This window comes from Periplaneta americana, chromosome 4 (genome assembly GCF_040183065.1).
Source record: "Periplaneta americana isolate PAMFEO1 chromosome 4, P.americana_PAMFEO1_priV1, whole genome shotgun sequence".
Classification (NCBI taxonomy): Eukaryota; Metazoa; Arthropoda; class Insecta; order Blattodea; family Blattidae; genus Periplaneta; species Periplaneta americana.
In genome coordinates, this window is record NC_091120.1 from 186,117,785 (window position 1) to 186,138,126 (window position 20,342).

General features: G+C 33.6%; 2 protein-coding genes across 3 annotated transcripts in view; one reads left to right on the plus strand and one right to left on the minus strand.

Annotated features, from left to right (window-relative positions):
* Positions 1-20,342, plus strand: part of LOC138698523 (uncharacterized) — a 598,444-nt gene that overhangs the window by 333,225 nt on the left and 244,877 nt on the right. The window contains exon 1 of one of the 2 annotated variants that reach the window (XM_069824512.1): positions 19,461-19,571. The exons of the other annotated variant lie outside the window; for it this stretch is intronic. The gene's annotated coding sequence lies outside the window, so the exon portion shown is untranslated. Of the gene's footprint in view, positions 1-19,460; positions 19,572-20,342 lie in introns of those variants that run through there. 2 annotated transcript variants of the gene reach the window in all.
* Positions 1-20,342, minus strand: part of Ir76b (Ionotropic receptor 76b) — a 158,201-nt gene that overhangs the window by 21,992 nt on the left and 115,867 nt on the right. The window contains exons 7-8 of the mRNA XM_069824517.1: positions 12,171-12,270; positions 3,258-3,450 (exon numbers count right to left, since the gene is read on the minus strand). Of these exons, the coding sequence (XP_069680618.1) occupies positions 3,258-3,450; positions 12,171-12,270 (293 nt within the window). The remainder of the gene's footprint in view (positions 1-3,257; positions 3,451-12,170; positions 12,271-20,342) is intronic.

Consider the following 20,342-nt stretch of genomic DNA (forward strand, 5'->3'; position numbering starts at 1 on the left):
TGTATTCATTTCAAACTTACTAGCAATAAAAAAATAAATAAATTCCCCTTGTTCTCCTTACATTCCCCTTGTTCTCCTTAGATTCCCCTTGTTTTCCTTAAATCCTTTTTGTTCTCCTCAAATCCCTCTTCTTTCCTTGTCTTGCCGTTGTTCTTCTTGTATTTCCCTTTTCTCCATTGTTTCTCTTGTTCTCCTTGTATCCTTCTTCTTTTTCTTGTATTCCCTTTCTTTTTCTTGTATTTTCCTTGTTTTCATTACATTCCCCTTGTTCTTTATATTTAAAAATATTCTTCTATTCCCTTTCTTCTCCTCGTATTTCCCTTGTTCTCCTTGTATTCTCCTTGTTCTCCTAACATTCCCTTTGTTCTCCTTAGATTCCCCTTGTTTTCCTTAAATCCTTTTTGTTCTCTTTAAATCCCTCATCTTTCCTTGTCTTCCCGTTGTACTTCTTGTATTTCCCTTTTCTCTTGTATTTCTCTTGTTCAGGAGTGGGCTAGTTTATCTTTCATTGTATTTATTAACTTGTATTCATTTCAAACTTACTAGCAATAAAAAAATAAATAAATTCCCCTTGTTCTCCTTACATTCCCCTTGTTCTCCTTAGATTCCCCTTGTTTTCCTTAAATCCTTTTTGTTCTCCTCAAATCCCTCTTCTTTCCTTGTCTTGCCGTTGTTCTTCTTGTATTTCCCTTTTCTCCATTGTTTCTCTTGTTCTCCTTGTATCCTTCTTCTTTTTCTTGTATTCCCTTTCTTTTTCTTGTATTTTCCTTGTTTTCATTACATTCCCCTTGTTCTTTATATTTAAAAATATTCTTCTATTCCCTTTCTTCTCCTCGTATTTCCCTTGTTCTCCTTGTATTCTCCTTGTTCTCCTAACATTCCATTTGTTCTCCTTAGATTCCCCTTGTTTTCCTTAAATCCTTTTTGTTCTCTTTAAATCCCTCATCTTTCCTTGTCTTCCCGTTGTACTTCTTGTATTTCCCTTTTCTCTTGTATTTCTCTTGTTCAGGAGTGGGCTAGTTTATCTTTCATTGTATTTATTAACTTGTATTCATTTCAAACTTACTAGCAATAAAAATAAATAAATAAATTCCCCTTGTTCTCCTTACATTCCCCTTGTTCTCCTTAGATTCCCCTTGTTTTCCTTAAATCCTTTTTGTTCTCCTTAAATCCCTCTTCTTTCCTTGTCTTCCCGTTGTTCTTCTTGTATTTCCCTTTTCTTCTTGTATTTCTCTTATTCTCCTTATATCCCTCGTCTTTCCTTGATTTCCCGTTGTTCTCCTTGTATTCCCCTTGTTTTTCTTAGATTTCCCTTGTTCTCCTAGTGGCGAAGCGTCAGGCTGGGCAGGGTAAGCTGAGCTTTCCCAAACATTTTCGAAGAAGGGACAAGATCAATTTAGAATTTAGTTAATTAAAAACAGGAGCGTTTTCGCGTTTTGTTTACCTTTTAGCGACGTAAAGCACGGCCTAGATCACCATGCCGCCAAGCCAGCTTACTCAAAATTTTTGTCACGCTTCGCTACTGAATTATCCCTCTTCTTTTCCTTGTCAAGTGCATGAAGCAGATTTTAAACCGTATTCCCTCAATTCTCAAGAATGATTTCCACTTGAACTTCTCGAATATTACGCTGCGAGACAAGTGCCTAGAAATTGATATCAACCAGCGTTGTACTGAGCAAGACTCAACACTGAGCTTAGAGATCAGGAGGAAGATAATAATGAAGCTTTCTAAAACTACGTGACTACCACATGCGAGCTATAGGCCTACTTGTTTTTTGAAAAATGGGACATGACAGGTAAGCGGCCGAGCTTTGAAACTATAGTGCTATGTTGCCATTATGAACTACCACGCTCGCTGACGTTAAAACATTAATTGACAATTGACGCAAAGGTAAGAAAACAATGCAAAAATCGACAGAGAATCAAAGACAAAACGTACCAATGCTTACATTGTGTGCACAATAAATGTATTATACCTTGACCAAAACTACTTCCGACTTGACAGCTTATAGAGAAGGGGGAGCAGTGTTGTCATGTTGCCCATCTTTCGTGTAAGCGAGCGCGCTGCCGATAGAGTGCAGTAATGAACGGCTGACATGAACACATACATTTCTAGCCAATTTGTTGAACACTAGGCATTAAAATTTGTGTACATTATTATTTTTATTAACATATAATAATAATAATAATAATAATAATAATAATAATAATAATTAGTAATAGTAGTAGTAGTAGTACCGGTATTCTCCAATGTAAATACCGTTAGAAAAGCGTCGAAAGGACTGTAAACTGTAAAAACAGTTTTAATTTAATACGAAGCCTCTACTTTTATGAGTGTCGGTATTCTTCAATGTAATATTGTTAGAAAGTCGTTGAAAAAATTGTAAACTGTAAAAATATTTATAATTAAAAATATGCACGGCCTTTTTCTTTTCAAATATTGGTAACAGTGCTCTTATTAATTTTAACACAAGCAACAGTTCTCATTACGACTTGCGCCAAAGGTAAAAGAGGCCCGCCATTATCTTTTCTCCCGTCAAAATACTCTCTTACATAACACACCATCTCTCGCGTTTGACTCTTTAACGGGACACCTTGCCCAATATTCTTTATTCTCCGCCTGCCTTTCCTTCCTTCCGACATTGCACAAGTCATCTATTTAAAAACTCTAGCAGAAATTAGACAACACACACTCCACCAATGAAAACGAAGATAATAGTGTAATATAATTTAAACACAATAATTATCGATACACTAAAACACTAATACAACTAAATAATGTTTTTAATTCACACAAAGCACGCGCTAACCAGCCAACTCAGTCATTCCGGCCACTGTATTCACCACTAGGCCCTGGTATTCACGTGCAACTTGTAAACATAGACAAGGCAACACCTTCCCGTTACCATGGTTACGCGTCTCTTGTGATTGGTTGATTTGAATGGTTGCCATGGCAACATGCTAAAGGCGCCATTTGTCAGGTCGGAAGTTGTTTTGGACAGACCATAGTATTAGTATTTATTTATTTAACCTGGTAGAGATAAGGCCGTCAGGAATGTCGCCAAGAGAGCTATTAAGCACTCACCACGTGGGAACGGTAAGTTTGGCAACAACCGTTGTTACCATAGCAACAGATCTACTACATTATGTGACTTTCAGTTGTTTTTCAGAACGCAACGCTCCAGTTATGTCCCATCTTAAAAAAAAAAAAAACAAGCGTATATACTACTAATAGCGAAAACGTGTCTTCAACTTACAGCGGGTCGAAGTATTTGCCTAGGTCGCTGTTCTTCGGGTACGCGAAGGCGATGCCATGGACCATGAAAGCCTTGGGCGTGACGACATACGTGCACCTCTCGTTCTCCGGAACGTTGTTCTCCGCCTTGGTGAGGTAGTCGCGGAACATCCAGTACTCCACGGAGCGCCTCTCTCGCAGCAGGGACAGCTTCTCTGTAATCAAAATTTACGTTGTTTCTAATTCTCGATCACCGATTTACAAATTTACTGGGATTTCTATTGAAGGCCAGTGCATTTATTTTCGTAGATAGAATAATAATATTATAGACGATTACAATATATGAATAGCTATTTATGTGAAATATTATTCTCATGCGTAAGTTCGTGGCGTTTTTGTTCGTCACCACAACACTGCGTTGTTAGGACAGTGTTTATACTGGGTGTTCATTTCAAAGTGTGTCATGACGTCACTGTTGTTGGGTCACCGATTTGAAGCGAGTTTCAGCTTATATGTTAGAGAAGTTGCCTATTATTTAAGGCGTTCTTCAATCTGAACTTGAGAACGTGTACGGTATAACTTGAACGTCGTAGCAACAGATGACGGTCTGTACGGTCTGTGTGCTACCATAAGCTCTTTCGAACTGTGTTTTGCGCCGGAAAATCGTACACAGGGTATTTGTTATCATCGGTTGCGTACGGTAACATTCCACAACACAAATCAAATGCTCCGTGTCCATGTTGACCGTCGAAGTTAATGTCAACAAATACGTAAGTAATCGTCTTAACCCTCTCCCCATATCCCGACAGTACGTATTTCCAAACAGTTCACATTCCTGCCACTACCGGCGTTACCGTAGTATCGGTACGTACTCTTCAGAATGAACGCCGTACTTGCTAGGCAACTTCTCTGCCTCATAGGTTATACACCTCTGCGGAAGTGTAGGAAGATTGAATTCTCTAGGCTCATCGGCTAGCCACATGACGGCATACAGCGAGCCATGACACACTTTGAACTGAACACCCAGTATTGGATGTTCATTTCAAAGTGTGTCATGACGTCACTGTTGATGAGTCAGCAATTTGAAATGAGTTTCAGCTTTTATATCAGAGAAGTTGCCCATTAATCAAGGCGTTCAATCTGAACTTGAGAACGTGTACGGTATAACTTGAACGTCGTAGCAACAGATGACGGTCTGTACTGTCTGTGTGCTACCATAAGCTCTTTCGAACTGTGTTTTGCGCTGGCAAGTCGTACGCAGGGTCTTTGTTATCATCGATTGCGTACGGCAACATTCCACAACACAAATGAAATGCTCCGTGTCCATGTTGACCGTCGAAGTTAATGTCAACAAATACGTAAGTAATCGTCTTAACCCTCTCCCCATATCACGACAGTAAGAAAAAAACCCACCTCAGTACATGTTTCCAAACAGTTCACATACCTGCCACTACCGGGGTTACCGTAGATATCGGTAAGCACTCTTCAGAATGAACGCCGTACTTGCTAGGCAACTTCTCTGGCACATAGGTAATACACCTCTGCGGAAGTGTAGGAAGATTCAATTCTCTAGGCTCATCGGCTAGCCACATGACGGCATACAGCGAGCCATGACACACTTTGAACTGAACATTCAGTATTTGTCATTTGGAATGTTGTGCTTGTAAACACTCCTTGAATTTTTGCGGATTTGAAGAATGTTTGTGCTACCGTATTTACTCAAATATAATGCGCACTTTTTTCAGCTGAATTTTGTCGACTCCTGTGGAGTAACGGTTAGCGTATCTGACCTTGAAACCAAGTGGCCCGGGTTCGAATCCCGGTCGTGGCAAATTACCTGGTTGAGGTTTTTCCGAGGTTCTTCTTCAACCCAATATGAGCAAATGCTGGGTAACTATAGGTGTTGGACCCCGGACTCATTTCACCGGCATTATCACCTTCATTTCATTCAGACGCTAAATAACCTGAGATGTTGATACAGCTTCGTAAAATAACCCACTAAAATAAAAAAAATAAAATAAATTCAGCTGAATTTAGTCTCCAAAATTAGGGTGCGCATTAGAATCGATGTCGCACTAGATTCGTCTTCTCCTGAGTCCTGAGACATTATTTTGTCATTTTACTTTTTAAGTTCAGTATAATTCTACACTTAAAAAAAGTCACTGGCAAGAGGAAACATGCTGAAAAAATTCTGCAGGTTACAGTTAGGGCACAGATACAAGTATATTGTACTATACTTCGGGTCTCTGCATATACATCTTATATCATAATCATGTATGAAGTATGGTATACTATACTATACTCTCAGGATAAGCTAACTCGCTTTATATCTATTCCTCGGTGTCTCTCTGAAATGCAGAATATATTTAAAATGTAATAGATACGCTGGGAGTTGATGACGACAGTGACGATGATGATGATGATGATGATAATAATAATAATAATAATAATAATAATAATAATAATAATAATAATAATAATAATAATCTAAACTTCACTTTTTGTGGGATAATTTTACTCATGATCGCTGTGACCGAATATAACCTCAAACAATTATTTTAGGCTACTTTAAACGTATTTTGGTAGCAATGCGTCTTTCAGTTCATTTATTAATTTAATTTGCTATTCACCTACATAGTCATAATAGGTACATTGTATTGTTGGTTGTCATATAAGGAGTAATCTCTCTTAAGATCTTTAAGGGGTTAGGTACAGCTTACAGCAGTAAATTTTTTGGAAATTATTATTTAATACGAGAAAAATTCGTACCGGCACCGGGAATCGAATCCAGGACCTCTCAGCTCTGCGCGCTGAGTGCTCTTTCCAACTGAGCTATGCCGGGACACGATCCACGGCGCCGGCCGAACCCCTCTCGTAATGCTTTTACGGCCTTACTACCTCCATTTGAGACAATACAAGTCATATATGCAGGAGCGCATATTTAAATGACTTTGTGGCCATATTCAACATCAGTTCGTGACAACTGCTAACATATTTGGAAATATTTAACATTTTTTTTCCTCCATTACTGTATCTTGTATAATAATGAACATTGGTATCTACAAAACGCTGTCCTTCTGCTATATGACAAAATATGTTTACGATTTAAAAAAAGAATATATATATATATATATTTCAAAATACAAAATAGTGGCAGTTCACTGTGCAATGATGAAGCGTTTCCCTCATAACTAAAATACTTGTTAAATTTTCATATTCTCTCTCTTTTATTGCTGAAACTCATGTTTACAATATCATGCTCGTACAACTACATTCCTTAATAAATAATATATTTTTTTTATTTTGTTTTAGAAGAAAATACTGATATTTGACCACTTTTTAAAATGAATATATTTTTTATCATATAATCTATCAACGGCAGAGAAGTGTTCTTGCATCATATTGTAGATATGACATGCACAGATACACACAAAAATGTTATTACAGAATGTTGGATAGTTTTTGAGTTATATGGGAAACGCTTCATCACTGCACAGCGAACTGAATTTTGGGGGGGGGGGAAGTAAATAATTTTTTTTAATCATAATACTACATTATGCAACGAGCCTATAATGATATTCATTAAGACGCAAGTATGTTTGTCTATGAAACGAGCGCAAGCGAGTTTCATAATTTTCATACGAGCGTCTTAATTACCATTATAGGCAATTTTCATACGACTTTTTATGCTCGACCATATTTCTAACTAGAAATTATCCAAAAGTATTCATTTTATTCGTATCTGACTGAAGATCGGAAGTGACCTTGTGCATACTCGTAAATTGTGAGATGTGCGCAGACGCGAAAGTATTGATTTTTTCCTAGGAACAATAATGTCATTAACCTTGATGTAATGCAGAGAATGTATAAGCTGGAAATTGATTTAGAATTGAAAAACGAGATGACAAATTGAATTTATTTGAATATTATTTACAATTAACGCTAATTATTATAGTAACAGAACATAACCTTCTGCGACAGTATTGGATTTCCAGCCTCCGTGACTTTTCCCTCGTCTTTCGATTGCATATCCGAGAATAATCGAAAACCTGAACTTTAATGAATAGGTGTACTTTAATGACATATATTAAAGGACTGCTAACAGGTGTATAATTACTACATTTCGGCATGGTCGAGCATAAAAATATATATATATATTTTTTCATATAGCAGAAGGACAGTGTTTTACACATTACTAATTTTCATTATTGTACAAGATACAGTAATGGAGGGAAAAAAATGTTGAATATTTCCAAAATTTTAATGCTGTAAGCTGTACCTAACCCCTTAACCGATTTAAATTCTTCGTACATATTAAACATTTTGTACTTGAAATTCAATAAGGAACATTTTTGCCCCAATCACACTTAAAAATAGGCGTCGTAGATCTTTGAGTATCACTAAGATTTGGTTGAGACATGTTTTTTCCTCTGAACACGTGTAGCTTACTGATGTAGTGATTAACGCTGTAACGCCACTGGTCTGTGGCAGCTGACGTCACATGAGGCAGCCCGATAAGCTGCTCTTTGCCCATAGAACGTTATCGTGCATGAGTCTGATTTAGACTAAGGCCTGGATTACGATCGACATTCATTTGCGTTACATCTCATTACGGTTAAGTTCGTTAATGTTTGACAAATACAAGCTTGATTACGGCTAACGTTAAAATGAACGAACGCAAGACGGCTCTGATTCGACATTGCCAAGGTCTAGCTTCCAAACACGCAAAGAAAGTAAGTTGAACGTCATCCAACCACGAAACAGAAGCGCTGCGACGCATTTCATTTATTTTCACCTCCTCTTTCGTTGTATATGCGCCATATTACTACTGAAATATTAAATAAATTAATATTAATTAAAAATTACATAATACGAGGAACGATCTTTGATTGAATATGTCAGGTCACATGATTATATAGGGACATTACTTCATTTTTACTTGCATTTTTATTGTACCTGCGTTTCTGAATGTACTTGACTCCCACCCCTTTCACTAATGTTCCTGCTCCCGTCAGCCACACAAACTTACGGCCGCTGTTGCATTCGAAGTCTGCTAGCAGTGAAGTAAACAGTCCAGAGTATAGTATGTTTCACAAATATGGTTGCGTCTTCTATAGAAGAAAGAGCCTATATTATTGAAGCTTTTTTCCAGGGGCAGGTATTTATGGAGATTAATTTTATCATTTGTGTTTTTTAATATTGGTGTTGACGGAGAATGTTGGAGATTGATTTGTAGTCTTGGCGGGTATTAATAGAAATTTTAGAAAATACAATTATTTTTACATTGGAGTATTAACTCAATGTGAATATTACTTTGCAATTAATAATTAACATTAAAAGTTCGTTGGATTCTGGTAAAGATGAGGTATGGCCAATAGACAATATTTGTTGGATTGAGACTGTATTTAACACACATTCATTAAAAACGAAAAAAAAAAAAAACTTGCAGCTCTCAAATTAATACTTTCAAATTATTAGTGAAATGTTGAATTCTTCGTCTTTTGAGTTCACTAATGTAATCAGAACACATGGAATACCATGTAATGTAGCCTATTTGAATAACAAATTCAAATGAAAATAAGTCCGAAAAAAGAACTCAGAATATGAAATTCTCTATAAAACGACGCAATACTAATAATTCACGAATGTGTTCATATTTCGCCATTAGAACTGTATTTCGCGATTTGTCTTGATTATTTTATCCGCATATTATTAATCAGAATCACTTAATTCGTAAAAATGAGTAAAAATCTATTGTATATCTATTTCAGTGTCGTGATTTTCGCGATCTCCATAAACACCTGGCCCTGCTTATTTCGCACAGGTACGGTGTGTAGCATGACTGAATAACTTTATCTGTGTGGACTGAGCAGAAGTGAAATTAGAGTTATCGAAAGTACGGTAATATGCTGAATAAAGTAGCCGTTATGTAATGAATACAACCGCCTGAAGAGTTGAGTTTTTGTGGAAAAAAACTATTACTACTCTACTGTATTTTAATGAAATACCGTAAAATTAATAAACAAACTGAAAATCGTAATATCGCATTTCCCTGTAACATAAATAGATACACTACGTTTCTCTCCTCCTATAGCTAGTAAAATGATTTGTTTACATATTGCACTAGTAACACCAAACTCCTGTAATGGAAGGGGGTAACAGTATTTCCGAGTATAGCCAGGTTAATGTTAAAAATGTTGGTAAAAATAAAGTGATGTCCCTGTATTTCCTCTGTATGGGACGAAACACATTTTTGTTTAAAATGACATAAACATAACAGGCAGCAAACATCCTGAGCTAAATACATTTAACACACATAGATTTAAGAAACAAATAAGATTAATTATTTAATTGTTTAAGCTAATTGAGTTAAAAATTGATACTCTAATATTTATGTAATTTGTATTTTCTATTTGTATATAGACCCTATTATTACATGGTGTATTATTTTACCATTTATTAATATCATTGTGCTCAATGAACTCTCTTAATTTTGTGATGTATTTTGTATAACTGATCTGAACTGCGCCCGAGGACGAGCTTCTGCTCTTTCGGGCTGCAATGCCTAATGTAGCTCAAGTGTAAAGTATATGAAAAAAATATAATTATATCTAATTCAACAATTTTACGACGTTGTTCTCTTTAGCGTATTGGTAAAGTGAAAGGTTGTGGTGTAATTGGATCCATGGTCGAAGCTGAGATTAACTTGTCCCTTTTTTTATTTTTTTGATCCTTTATTTACATTATTTTATGCACTTTATTTTATTTTAACCCAAAATAAGGGGAATTTTACCACATAAATAATATGTCCAGCTATTTAGTAACATCTGGTTTTATTATTATTATTATTATTATTATTATTATTATTATCATTATTATTTCATAAGCAATATATACCTTCGGGTCTCTTCGAAAGGTTTAAGATTTCAAAAAAATTTTTTATACCTATAAGCTTAAATCTCTCTCTCCAGTTGTCAGATGCATGAAAGCTGCCAATTTACATTATATTAATTCAGATCTGTTTATTGTATAGTTTGTTGTTTGGCTATTCTTATATTAAGCATATTCATTTTTAACTTCGTTTGTGTTGTTTTTAGCTTTTCTGTATCATGTATTTTTGTAATTGTCTATTCATTTTGTCATTATTGTTTATTTGTATTTGTCTCTAATTTTAATCATTATTTGTATGCACTGTGTCTTATATTATTCCAGTCTTCATTTATATGATTTCATTAATTCATTTGTAATTCATTTTATTTAATTGCCATTATTTTATTTATCTCACTGTATTTTTTTAATAATTACTGTATTTGTGCTATTTATTTTGTTGCATTTGGTCAATGATTAATGTTGACTATTATAATGATTGTATTTCATCTCACTGCCATTTTCTATCATTCATTCTCATCATCATTTGTTGTTTTGTTTTGTTTTGTATCTTGTGCTAAACTGTAATTGGCCTTGTGCTGTTGTTTTGCACGTTAATATTCTAAATAAATAAATAGATAGATAGATAGATAGATAGATAGATAGATAGATAGATAGATAGATAGATAGATAGATAGATAGATAGATAGATAGATAGATAGATAGATAGATAGATAGATAGATAGATAGATAGATAGATAGATAGATAGATAGATAGATAGATAGATAGATAGATAGATAGATAGATAGATAGATAGATAGATAGATAGATAGATAGATAGATAGATAGATAGATAGATAGATAGATAGATAGATAGATAGATAGATAGATAGATAGATAGATAGATAGATAGATAGATAGATAGATAGATAGATAGATAGATAGATAGATAGATAGATAGATAGATAGATAGATAGATAGATAGATAGATAGATAGATAGATAGATAGATAGATAGATAGATAGATAGATAGATAGATAGATAGATAGATAGATAGATAGATAGATAGATAGATAGATAGATAGATAGATAGATAGATAGATAGATAGATAGATAGATAGATAGATAGATAGATAGATAGATAGATAGATAGATAGATAGATAGATAGATAGATAGATAGATAGATAGATAGATAGATAGATAGATAGATAGATAGATAGATAGATAGATAGATAGATAGATAGATAGATAGATAGATAGATAGATAGATAGATAGATAGATAGATAGATAGATAGATAGATAGATAGATAGATAGATAGATAGATAGATAGATAGATAGATAGATAGATAGATAGATAGATAGATAGATAGATAGATAGATAGATAGATAGATAGATAGATAGATAGATAGATAGATAGATAGATAGATAGATAGATAGATAGATAGATAGATAGATAGATAGATAGATAGATAGATAGATAGATAGATAGATAGATAGATAGATAGATAGATAGATAGATAGATAGATAGATAGATAGATAGATAGATAGATAGATAGATAGATCAATAAATCAATAAATAAATAAATCAGTCAATAAATAAATCAATAAATCAATCAATCAATAAATAGATAAATAATAATATTATTATTATTATTATTATTATTATTATTATTATTATTACTATTATTATTATTATTATTGGTAGACCCTATATCATTATCGCCATTCTACATTATTCTGTCGTAACATAATTTTGTAATACCGGTATCTGATTTATATATGTTGTCTCAAATAAAGTTACCATAAAATTAAATGTTTATCATAATCAACTGACTGTCCGGCGTGTGCAATTCAGTACTCATTATGGCCGGCAGATTGTGATAGTTGTCACGAATGACGATCATAATACACAATCTCTGAACGTTCGGTAGAAGTTCAACATACGGACAAAAGCAGCGTAACCTAACGCAAACGAACATTGTTCGTAATCCCAGCTTAATGAAGGAAAGCCAAAATAATGTTCAAAATGCAAATGTATAAAACTTCCAGGATCAGTACTTACTGTTCTTCACCAGTTGTAGCATCTCGGTGTCCAACATGGTCAAGAAACGTCCCTTCCCATCTCTGATGGTTCTGTTCAGGTAATCGTAGTCCTTGTCATTCTGAAATTCCAGAGAATTTCGTGTTAAACCTATTTTAGAAATGTGTACAATGCCTTTAATAATGTATACAAATTTTTTTAAACACCAGCTGATGTGACGTGTAACGTGTATATGCGTATTCCACATAAAACATTGAAAGGATTTTGTGGAACGGAAATTCGAGTTTTTTTTCATAGAAATGCTTACGCCATATACAATGGACTGAACAATGGCAACGAGTCCATTCCTACACAGAAGGGAACTCCGTATACAGGGTGATTCACGAAGATTTACCGTCCGTTACGGAGCTTATTTCCGAAGACATTCTGAGCATAACATGTCATATAAAAATTTGTCCTAATCTCAATATTTTCAAAGTTACACTAATTAGACGTTGTTAGTAAAATACCTTTTTTCTTTAGTTTCGGGGTAACAAAATATTACAAATAGAGATTGAACTATTCAGAAGTGTCATTTCTTTAATTGGCTAGTGTTCTGAAGCTAAAAATGTTTTGTTAATTGTTTTGCACAGATTTTATTTTTCAATTTTTAACTAAAAATGACATCATTCTTACGCACTTATCAAACAAATTGTTACAAATCATACGACTTTAGGAACTTGATTCTTTACAGTTTAATTATGCATCCTAATGTACAGTCTTAAACAATTTACAAGAGTGGCGTGATTTGTAACAATAATTGTTGTGATAAATGCGTAAAAAATGCAATTTTGTAGTTAAAAATCGAAAAATAATTCTGTACGAAGCAACTATGGAATTTACAACACATTTTTAGCTTCAGAATACTGACCAATTAAAGAAATGATACTCCTAAATAGCTCATTTCTTTATCTGTAATATGCTTTTACCCTTAAAACTGAAGAATAATGATATTTTACAAACAACTTCAAATTAGTGTGATTCTGAAAATATTGAGATCAGTACAAATGTTTATATGACATTTTTTGTTCAAAATGTCTTCAGAAATAAGTTCCGTAAGGGACAGTAAATCCTCGTGAATCACCCTGTATATACATAATCTACATGGAAGAATTCATTATAATCCAAGGAACTTTCAATATATTATTTAAAATATTATTGTTCAGTTGTGCTTTGGCATGGACGCGAAACAGACGCATGCACAATACATGCGTAAAATGAAAATTATAAATAGAAATAATATTCCAATGTGTTTATATACAGTACACCAGTTAATTACTAATTAATTGTCTGTGACTCAGAAATATTCTGTTTTAATACATTACATTGGTAGGCAACCATTTCGCTACGTAGAAACAGTTTATAAGTTATTTTTCAGATCCCCACTATGGATAGTTACAAAGCCCATGTAATCTTAATTAAAGCACTAATTTGAAAATATTTCAGGGGAGGAAGAAATTGTGCCTTCTTAATGAATTATGATTTATTCTAACTTATTTTCACCCTTTTTATTACCTTTCATTTGAAAACTCAGGAACGCGTTGTTTTGCCAGATCTACAATTGAATTTTATTAGCCATTTACTTCAGTGTCCTGTCAAGTCGTTTTAACGAGCAGTGTTTATGCTCGACTGTAAAATAAGTAATATATTAAGATAATTTCAACACCAGACTTCAGTTACATAATTTTGTACATCCCTATGCGGAAGAGAAGCCAAATCATATAATTATCCGTTGATGTAAACATAGCTTGTCATTTGCAGAATTTGTATAACAAATGACGTCAATCAATTCATACCCTTCCTATTATTGTATTTATAACGATAGAGTTATAAATTCGTAACAGTTTCAATACTAATGTAGTAAACGTCACAAGAATTATTTCCTTCATGTGAAATAATTCACGAGAATAAAATAAAATCCTCATAGAAAAAGCTAAAATGCCGTGTCCATACTAGTTAAGTTTTTAAAATGGAGCATGATTATGTCCAGATAAAGCTTTGTTTAATAATGTAATTGAGAAAAAAATTAAAGAAACATTTGATATTGTCAAAACTTGATTTATGTCTGAGTTTATATTTTCTTAAATATGATTGCAGTAAATCAGTCAGGTCTGTTACACCATTCTGTTCTTATGGATACAGAGTTGAAAAAGAAATCTCACAGATGTCAGCACAAGCCAAGATGATGCACAAAGAGCCATCTTGATTGAACTGCTATGTTTACCAATTTTGATTTGGCGAGTTTGTGTGTCATACTCTTGCTTTGTGTTTTAGTCTAAGCGTGCATTTTTACTCTGTCAGATCTGTTTGAGTTGTGTTTTCCACAAATAACAACATATAAAGTCAAGATCAAGAGGACATAATAATACACGTGTGCAGTAGTTAAGTTGCTATTTTGAAGATTTTTAAACAAAAAAAAAAATATATATATATATATATATATATATATATATATATATATTAGGTTAGCACATGCTTATGTTTGCTTTGTCATGTCTGTTACCTGTCAGATCTGTTACTCCATGTCATGTCTGTTAAAACATACAAAACAGTTCCTAATTTTTTTCTAATTATCAAGCATTAGAGAAACTAAGGTTCAAATATCTTCGCCTTAAGGGCAATCTACTAAGATAATTGTTACTGAGAGAATGGTTTTCTTTTAGTTACTGAAGAAGTTATTATCTTTATATTAGGTAACAGATCTGATATTAAGATATTTAAAATATTTGTTCAGTTTTGATATGAAGTTAGTTCTGTTACTATTCTAGGACATATAGGCTAGACTGTTTAAAGAATATCTGATATAAAAATAAAGAAATTCTATTTCTATCAAAGATCCATTGTCTTGTCTTGTAACACACCTGACATTTAGTCGTGCCATCAAAGATTCATTGATACTTGTAGAGAATGCTGTAAATCAAGGTGAGTGTACAGTGGCTGATTGCTATGGCAGAAACATTGCACTATATTAATACATGCAGAATATGCACTAAATACTAGGCCTACTTTAATTTTGACGTTCTCAATCGTCCATTTGTTATACAAATTTTGCAAATGGCCCAACTACGTCCGAAATATAGGGAAAGGAATGAACTCAATCATCTATACCTCCCCACTCTTATGCCCATGCGTGCTCTGTAAATAATATATTTTTATTTTTTTATTTTATTGGGTTATTTTACGACGCTGTATCAACATCTCAGGTTATTTAGCGTCTGAATGAAATGAAGGTGTTAATACTGGTGAAATGAGTCCGGGGTCCAGCATTTGCTCGTATTGGGTTGAGGGAAAACCCCGGAAAAAACCTCAACCAGGTAACTTGTCCCGACCGGGATTCGAACCCGGGCCACATGGTTTCGCGGCCAGAAGCGCTGACTGTTTTACTCCACAGGTGTGGACTTATAAGTAATATAAAACGAATCGGGGATCGGAGATCGAACTATGGTCGTCTAGGTTTAAGATAGTCGTCTGACTAACTAAGCCAGGGCTCATCTTTGAAAATAGATTCATAATTCGCAATTTTTTATTTTATGTATCTTATATTGCAGGGTTTATTCAGAGAAAATTATATGGTATGTCTACAATGGCAAGGTGAGAATGTTGATTCTGGGGGAATACATCGTGGAAAGCCTACAACACAAATCTCACATCTGCCGGGAATAGAACCCCAGCCAATATTTAGAAACAAAATTGGGGTTAGAATTTACTTTCTTATTACTGGAGCCGAGTGTATAGTTGTCATAGTTGATATTGTAGGCAGCTACACGGGTTGCAGACCTCAAGCAGAGGGAAAGATATGCACGGCCTTGGTTATGCGCGATGGAAAATGAACCTTCGAAAAAAGTATGAACCTTCGAAAAAAGTAACTGCCAAGAGAAAGGAAGAAAACAGCTCACATATACACAAAAGCACGATTTTGTTGTATTAAGCGTATGATACCTAAACACGCTAACCCTCGCGCATGTGCTGTATTGAAAACAAAAATAACATTTCATGCGATCAATATAGGCTATATACGAGGCCTGAAGGTCCTTCGTGATTCGACTCATATATGCTAATTGTTATAAAATTCAGAAGGGAGAACAGACAATGTATATGAGGCTAGGGAAAGTCTTTCATAGTTATATGGCTAATTCATTTTTTTTTAAATACTTAAGCTGCTTGTACACTATCTAATTTGTCTTCAAATTAAATACTTTGCAAGAAAACTTGTCAAAGATTGATCAATATTGGAAAAGATTTGTCAAAGATTATTTCATATTGCTAAAGGTTTGACAAGTATTTAAAAAATGTGTTTCAAGTTCATTGTAATCTATGTAGGCCTACCTACCACATAATAATAATAATAATAATAATAATAATAATAATAATAATAATAATAATAATAATAATTATTATTATTATTATTATTATTATTATTATTATCATTTTAATTTTTGCTTATCATTTTAACTTTTTGCTTATCATTTTAACTGTGTATTGTTAATATTGTATATACCACTGCCACCGGGTGCTTGCCCACTTGCAGTGTAAATAAATACATACATACATTATTATTATTATTATTTACTATTATTTATTGAGCTGTATAACAGCCAGAGGCCAATAACAGTTCAGCACAAAGCATAATTACAATGGGACATTGAATGATGACAAAATGTTAAAAAAGTGCAAAAAAAATATTATTACACATAAAAACAATTACAGTTAATGACAATAATGACGATGAATGGGCGGAATGATGGATGATTTGAAATACATAATCAAGAATACTATGAGAACAATAGTGATGATACAATGATAATTAAGTATAACGTCTGAAAGAATACATAAATAATAAATTATTGCCAAGAGCAAACTAAATCTATACATTGAAAGGATCGAATTCGCACCCATTTGTCATTTTTAATGGATCTGTAGACTGTTGAAAGAAATTTCGAATTTCTATTATAAAAAAGATTGTGGGCCCTCATGTCTTTCGTTGGAATACGTAAGGTAATATTGTTTAAGAAGGAGTCACAGGATATAAACACCTTTGAGGACCTTACAAAAGAACAGATAATCGAGCTCATGGGGTCTAGCATATAGTTAATATTTGAGGAGAAAAATTCGCTCGACGCTGGGGATCGAACCCGGGTCCTTGGTTCTACGTACCAAGCGCTCTGACCACTGAGCTACGCCGAGATCAATCCACAGCACCGGATCGATTTCAATGTTCGGCAGCCCTTGACTTCAGGCGGCAGAGAGTTCCAATGACGAGAGGTAGCAACGGTGAAACATGAGGAATGCAGAGATGATGTGTAAAGTGGAATTTCTAGCGTGTTATCGCGTTGTGATCGAGTATTAATATTATGATAGCGAGAGAGAGTATGAAAACGAGCGAATAAATAAGAGGGGGATAAAATATGCATAATCTATACTAATAATAAATCTGTAGCCGAAATTTTTCTGGTAATTTTCGATTTTCCAAAAATAATTGGTCCTAACATATATAATTAACTACCCTGAAACCGAAAATCGCTTTTTTGAAATTTTTGTTTGTATGTCTGTCTGTCTGTATGTTTGTTACCTTTTCACGCGATAATGGCTGAACGGATTTCAATGAAAATTGGAATATAAATTAAGTTCGTCGTAACTTAGATTTTAGGGTATATGGCATTCAAAATACATTATTTAAAAGGTGGGTTATAAGGGGGCCTGAATTAAATTAATCGAAATATCTCCCTTATTATTGATTTTTGTGAAAAATATTACATAACAAAAGTTTCTTTAAAAATAATTTGCCATAAGTTTTATTCCTTGAAAAAGTTTGATAGGACTAATATATTTAATGAGATAAATAAGTTTTAAAATTAAAATAACTGCCATCTACAGTAAGGCCGTGTCTTCGTCTATAAGGGGCCTTGGACAGCAACAATCGAAAGCTATGAAAGATACCCTACAGAGAACGTTTCTGTGTTTGTATGAAGTAATATCCGAAGCTAAATTAACCGATTTGTATAATTAATTATTATTTCACCATTGGAAAGTGTAGTTTCTCTAGATGGACATAATGCTATAATGTTATTACATTGACTTCTGATATAATATAATACAATATAATGTAGCTCAGTTGGTAGAGCAGCTGGCTATGGACTGAAAGGTCCGGGGTTCGATCCCAGGTGGTGACAGGATTTTTTCTCGTTGCCAAACTTTCAGAATGGCCCCGAGGTTGACTCAGCCTCCTATAAAATTGAGTACCGGGTCTTTCCCGGGGGTAAAAGGCGGTCAGAGCGTGGTGCCGACCACACCACCTCATTCTAGTGCCGAGGTCATGGAAAGCATGGGGCTCTACCTCCATGCCCCCCAAGTGCCTTCATGGCATGTTATGGGGATACTTTTACCTTTTATAATATAATGTAATATATATAATGTAATATTATATAATATAATTTAAGTTATTTGAAGGGTTCACAACCATAGTGGGCCAAGCGCTATTTACTGAAGACGTAGAAAACAAGGGTTAAAATTAAGTTATTACCATAATTCAATGGAAACCTATAACAAGTAAAATAAAGTATACACATTAAATCTAAATGATGACAATCTTCATTAAGCTATGGTTGCATGTAATAAAATTTAAGAAAACATGTTAAAGGAATTGTCATTGCACCAAATGAGTGTCTCTGGACCAAAATGATCGCATTTTAATTATTTGGATGCAATTTAAATTAAGTAACCTATTAAACGATTTATCCTTCTATCAAACACGAATGTTCCCTGGATCAAATGTCCTATTTTAATTATGTAATTACTTTATATTTATTTCTAACGGGTGCAGCGGAGCGCACGGGTACGGCTAGTTCGATATAAGAGAGAAAGCGAGTGCAGATTTCTCCTCTCATGTAACCTAAGCCATGATAACTTCTCGAAAGAAGATGAGATATGATCATAGTATCGAACATTACAAATGGAGCCGACGCACGCGTTATGAACACGCTGTAGTTTCTGAGCGGAATCAATCCTGAGATCACTGAACAAAACGTCGCAATAATCGAAGTGAGGTAGAATGAGTGTCTGTACCAGCGTCTGTTTTATAAATCCGATGTGTAGTCAACATCATTTCACGAACATAAATTTGGACATGAACATTTTACACATAAATAAGAAAGGGGAAAAAATTAAACATTTTGCAATCAATCGAAATTTACAAAGATAAATATAAAAATCTTTATAATCTCAACTAAAAGCTGTTCATGAAAAAAAACATCGTATTTGACCGATTCATCCCATTAGAATCCTAAGAACTCTGTTACAGAATCAACATAGTCCCTCGCACAAACCTCGCAGCAGTCAGTGCACGTCACGTCAGCCACGACGACGCAACATCTGATCGTCGATCCGGTGAGTGAAACCAGATTGTATCATTGCCAATATATTCTACTTTAGACAATATCACTGTACTTACGACAAACTCACAACATGTTTATAAGATGAGAAATTTTAAATTTCTTTTATAGCAATTTTAATCATTTTAACTGAAAACAACTTTGTAATTTTTATCACATGCAACTGTATTAAATAAGATATTCATATTCATTAAGACATTTCTGCAATCATTAATTTAAGTAATTATATTACAGTCACTGTTAATTACTGATGATAGGGAAGCAATAATCCCAAAAAATTTATAATAAATGAAGAACGATTCCTTCTTGAAACGTGTTCATACAACTGTTTTAATTAGTTCAAAAAGAATGGTATTCAATCATATGACAAATTTTTATGTAACTTATGCAATTATAAATTTAAATTATATTTTAAAAATTGTTAAAGTTTTCGTCATTCGGTATGGAATCTTTAGACATTGATAATTAGAGATATTTTGTGAAAAAAAAATACATTGCATTAAAACTGTAGTGGGGATTTTTAGATAATATCAAAATATAGATTGTTAATTTCAGTATTAAAAAACATTAAAAAACGGTGAAACACTTAAGTGTACCAATTAAAATAAAAATTTCAAATATGCATATTTAATCCGAATTAAGTAACGATGTCATGTTACGCTAAAATAAATATACATGAATACTGTTAATAAAATGCTTGTATCACTTGTATTACCATATTAAGAATAATTTAAACGTTAACATAACATCGTTACTTACCCTCTAT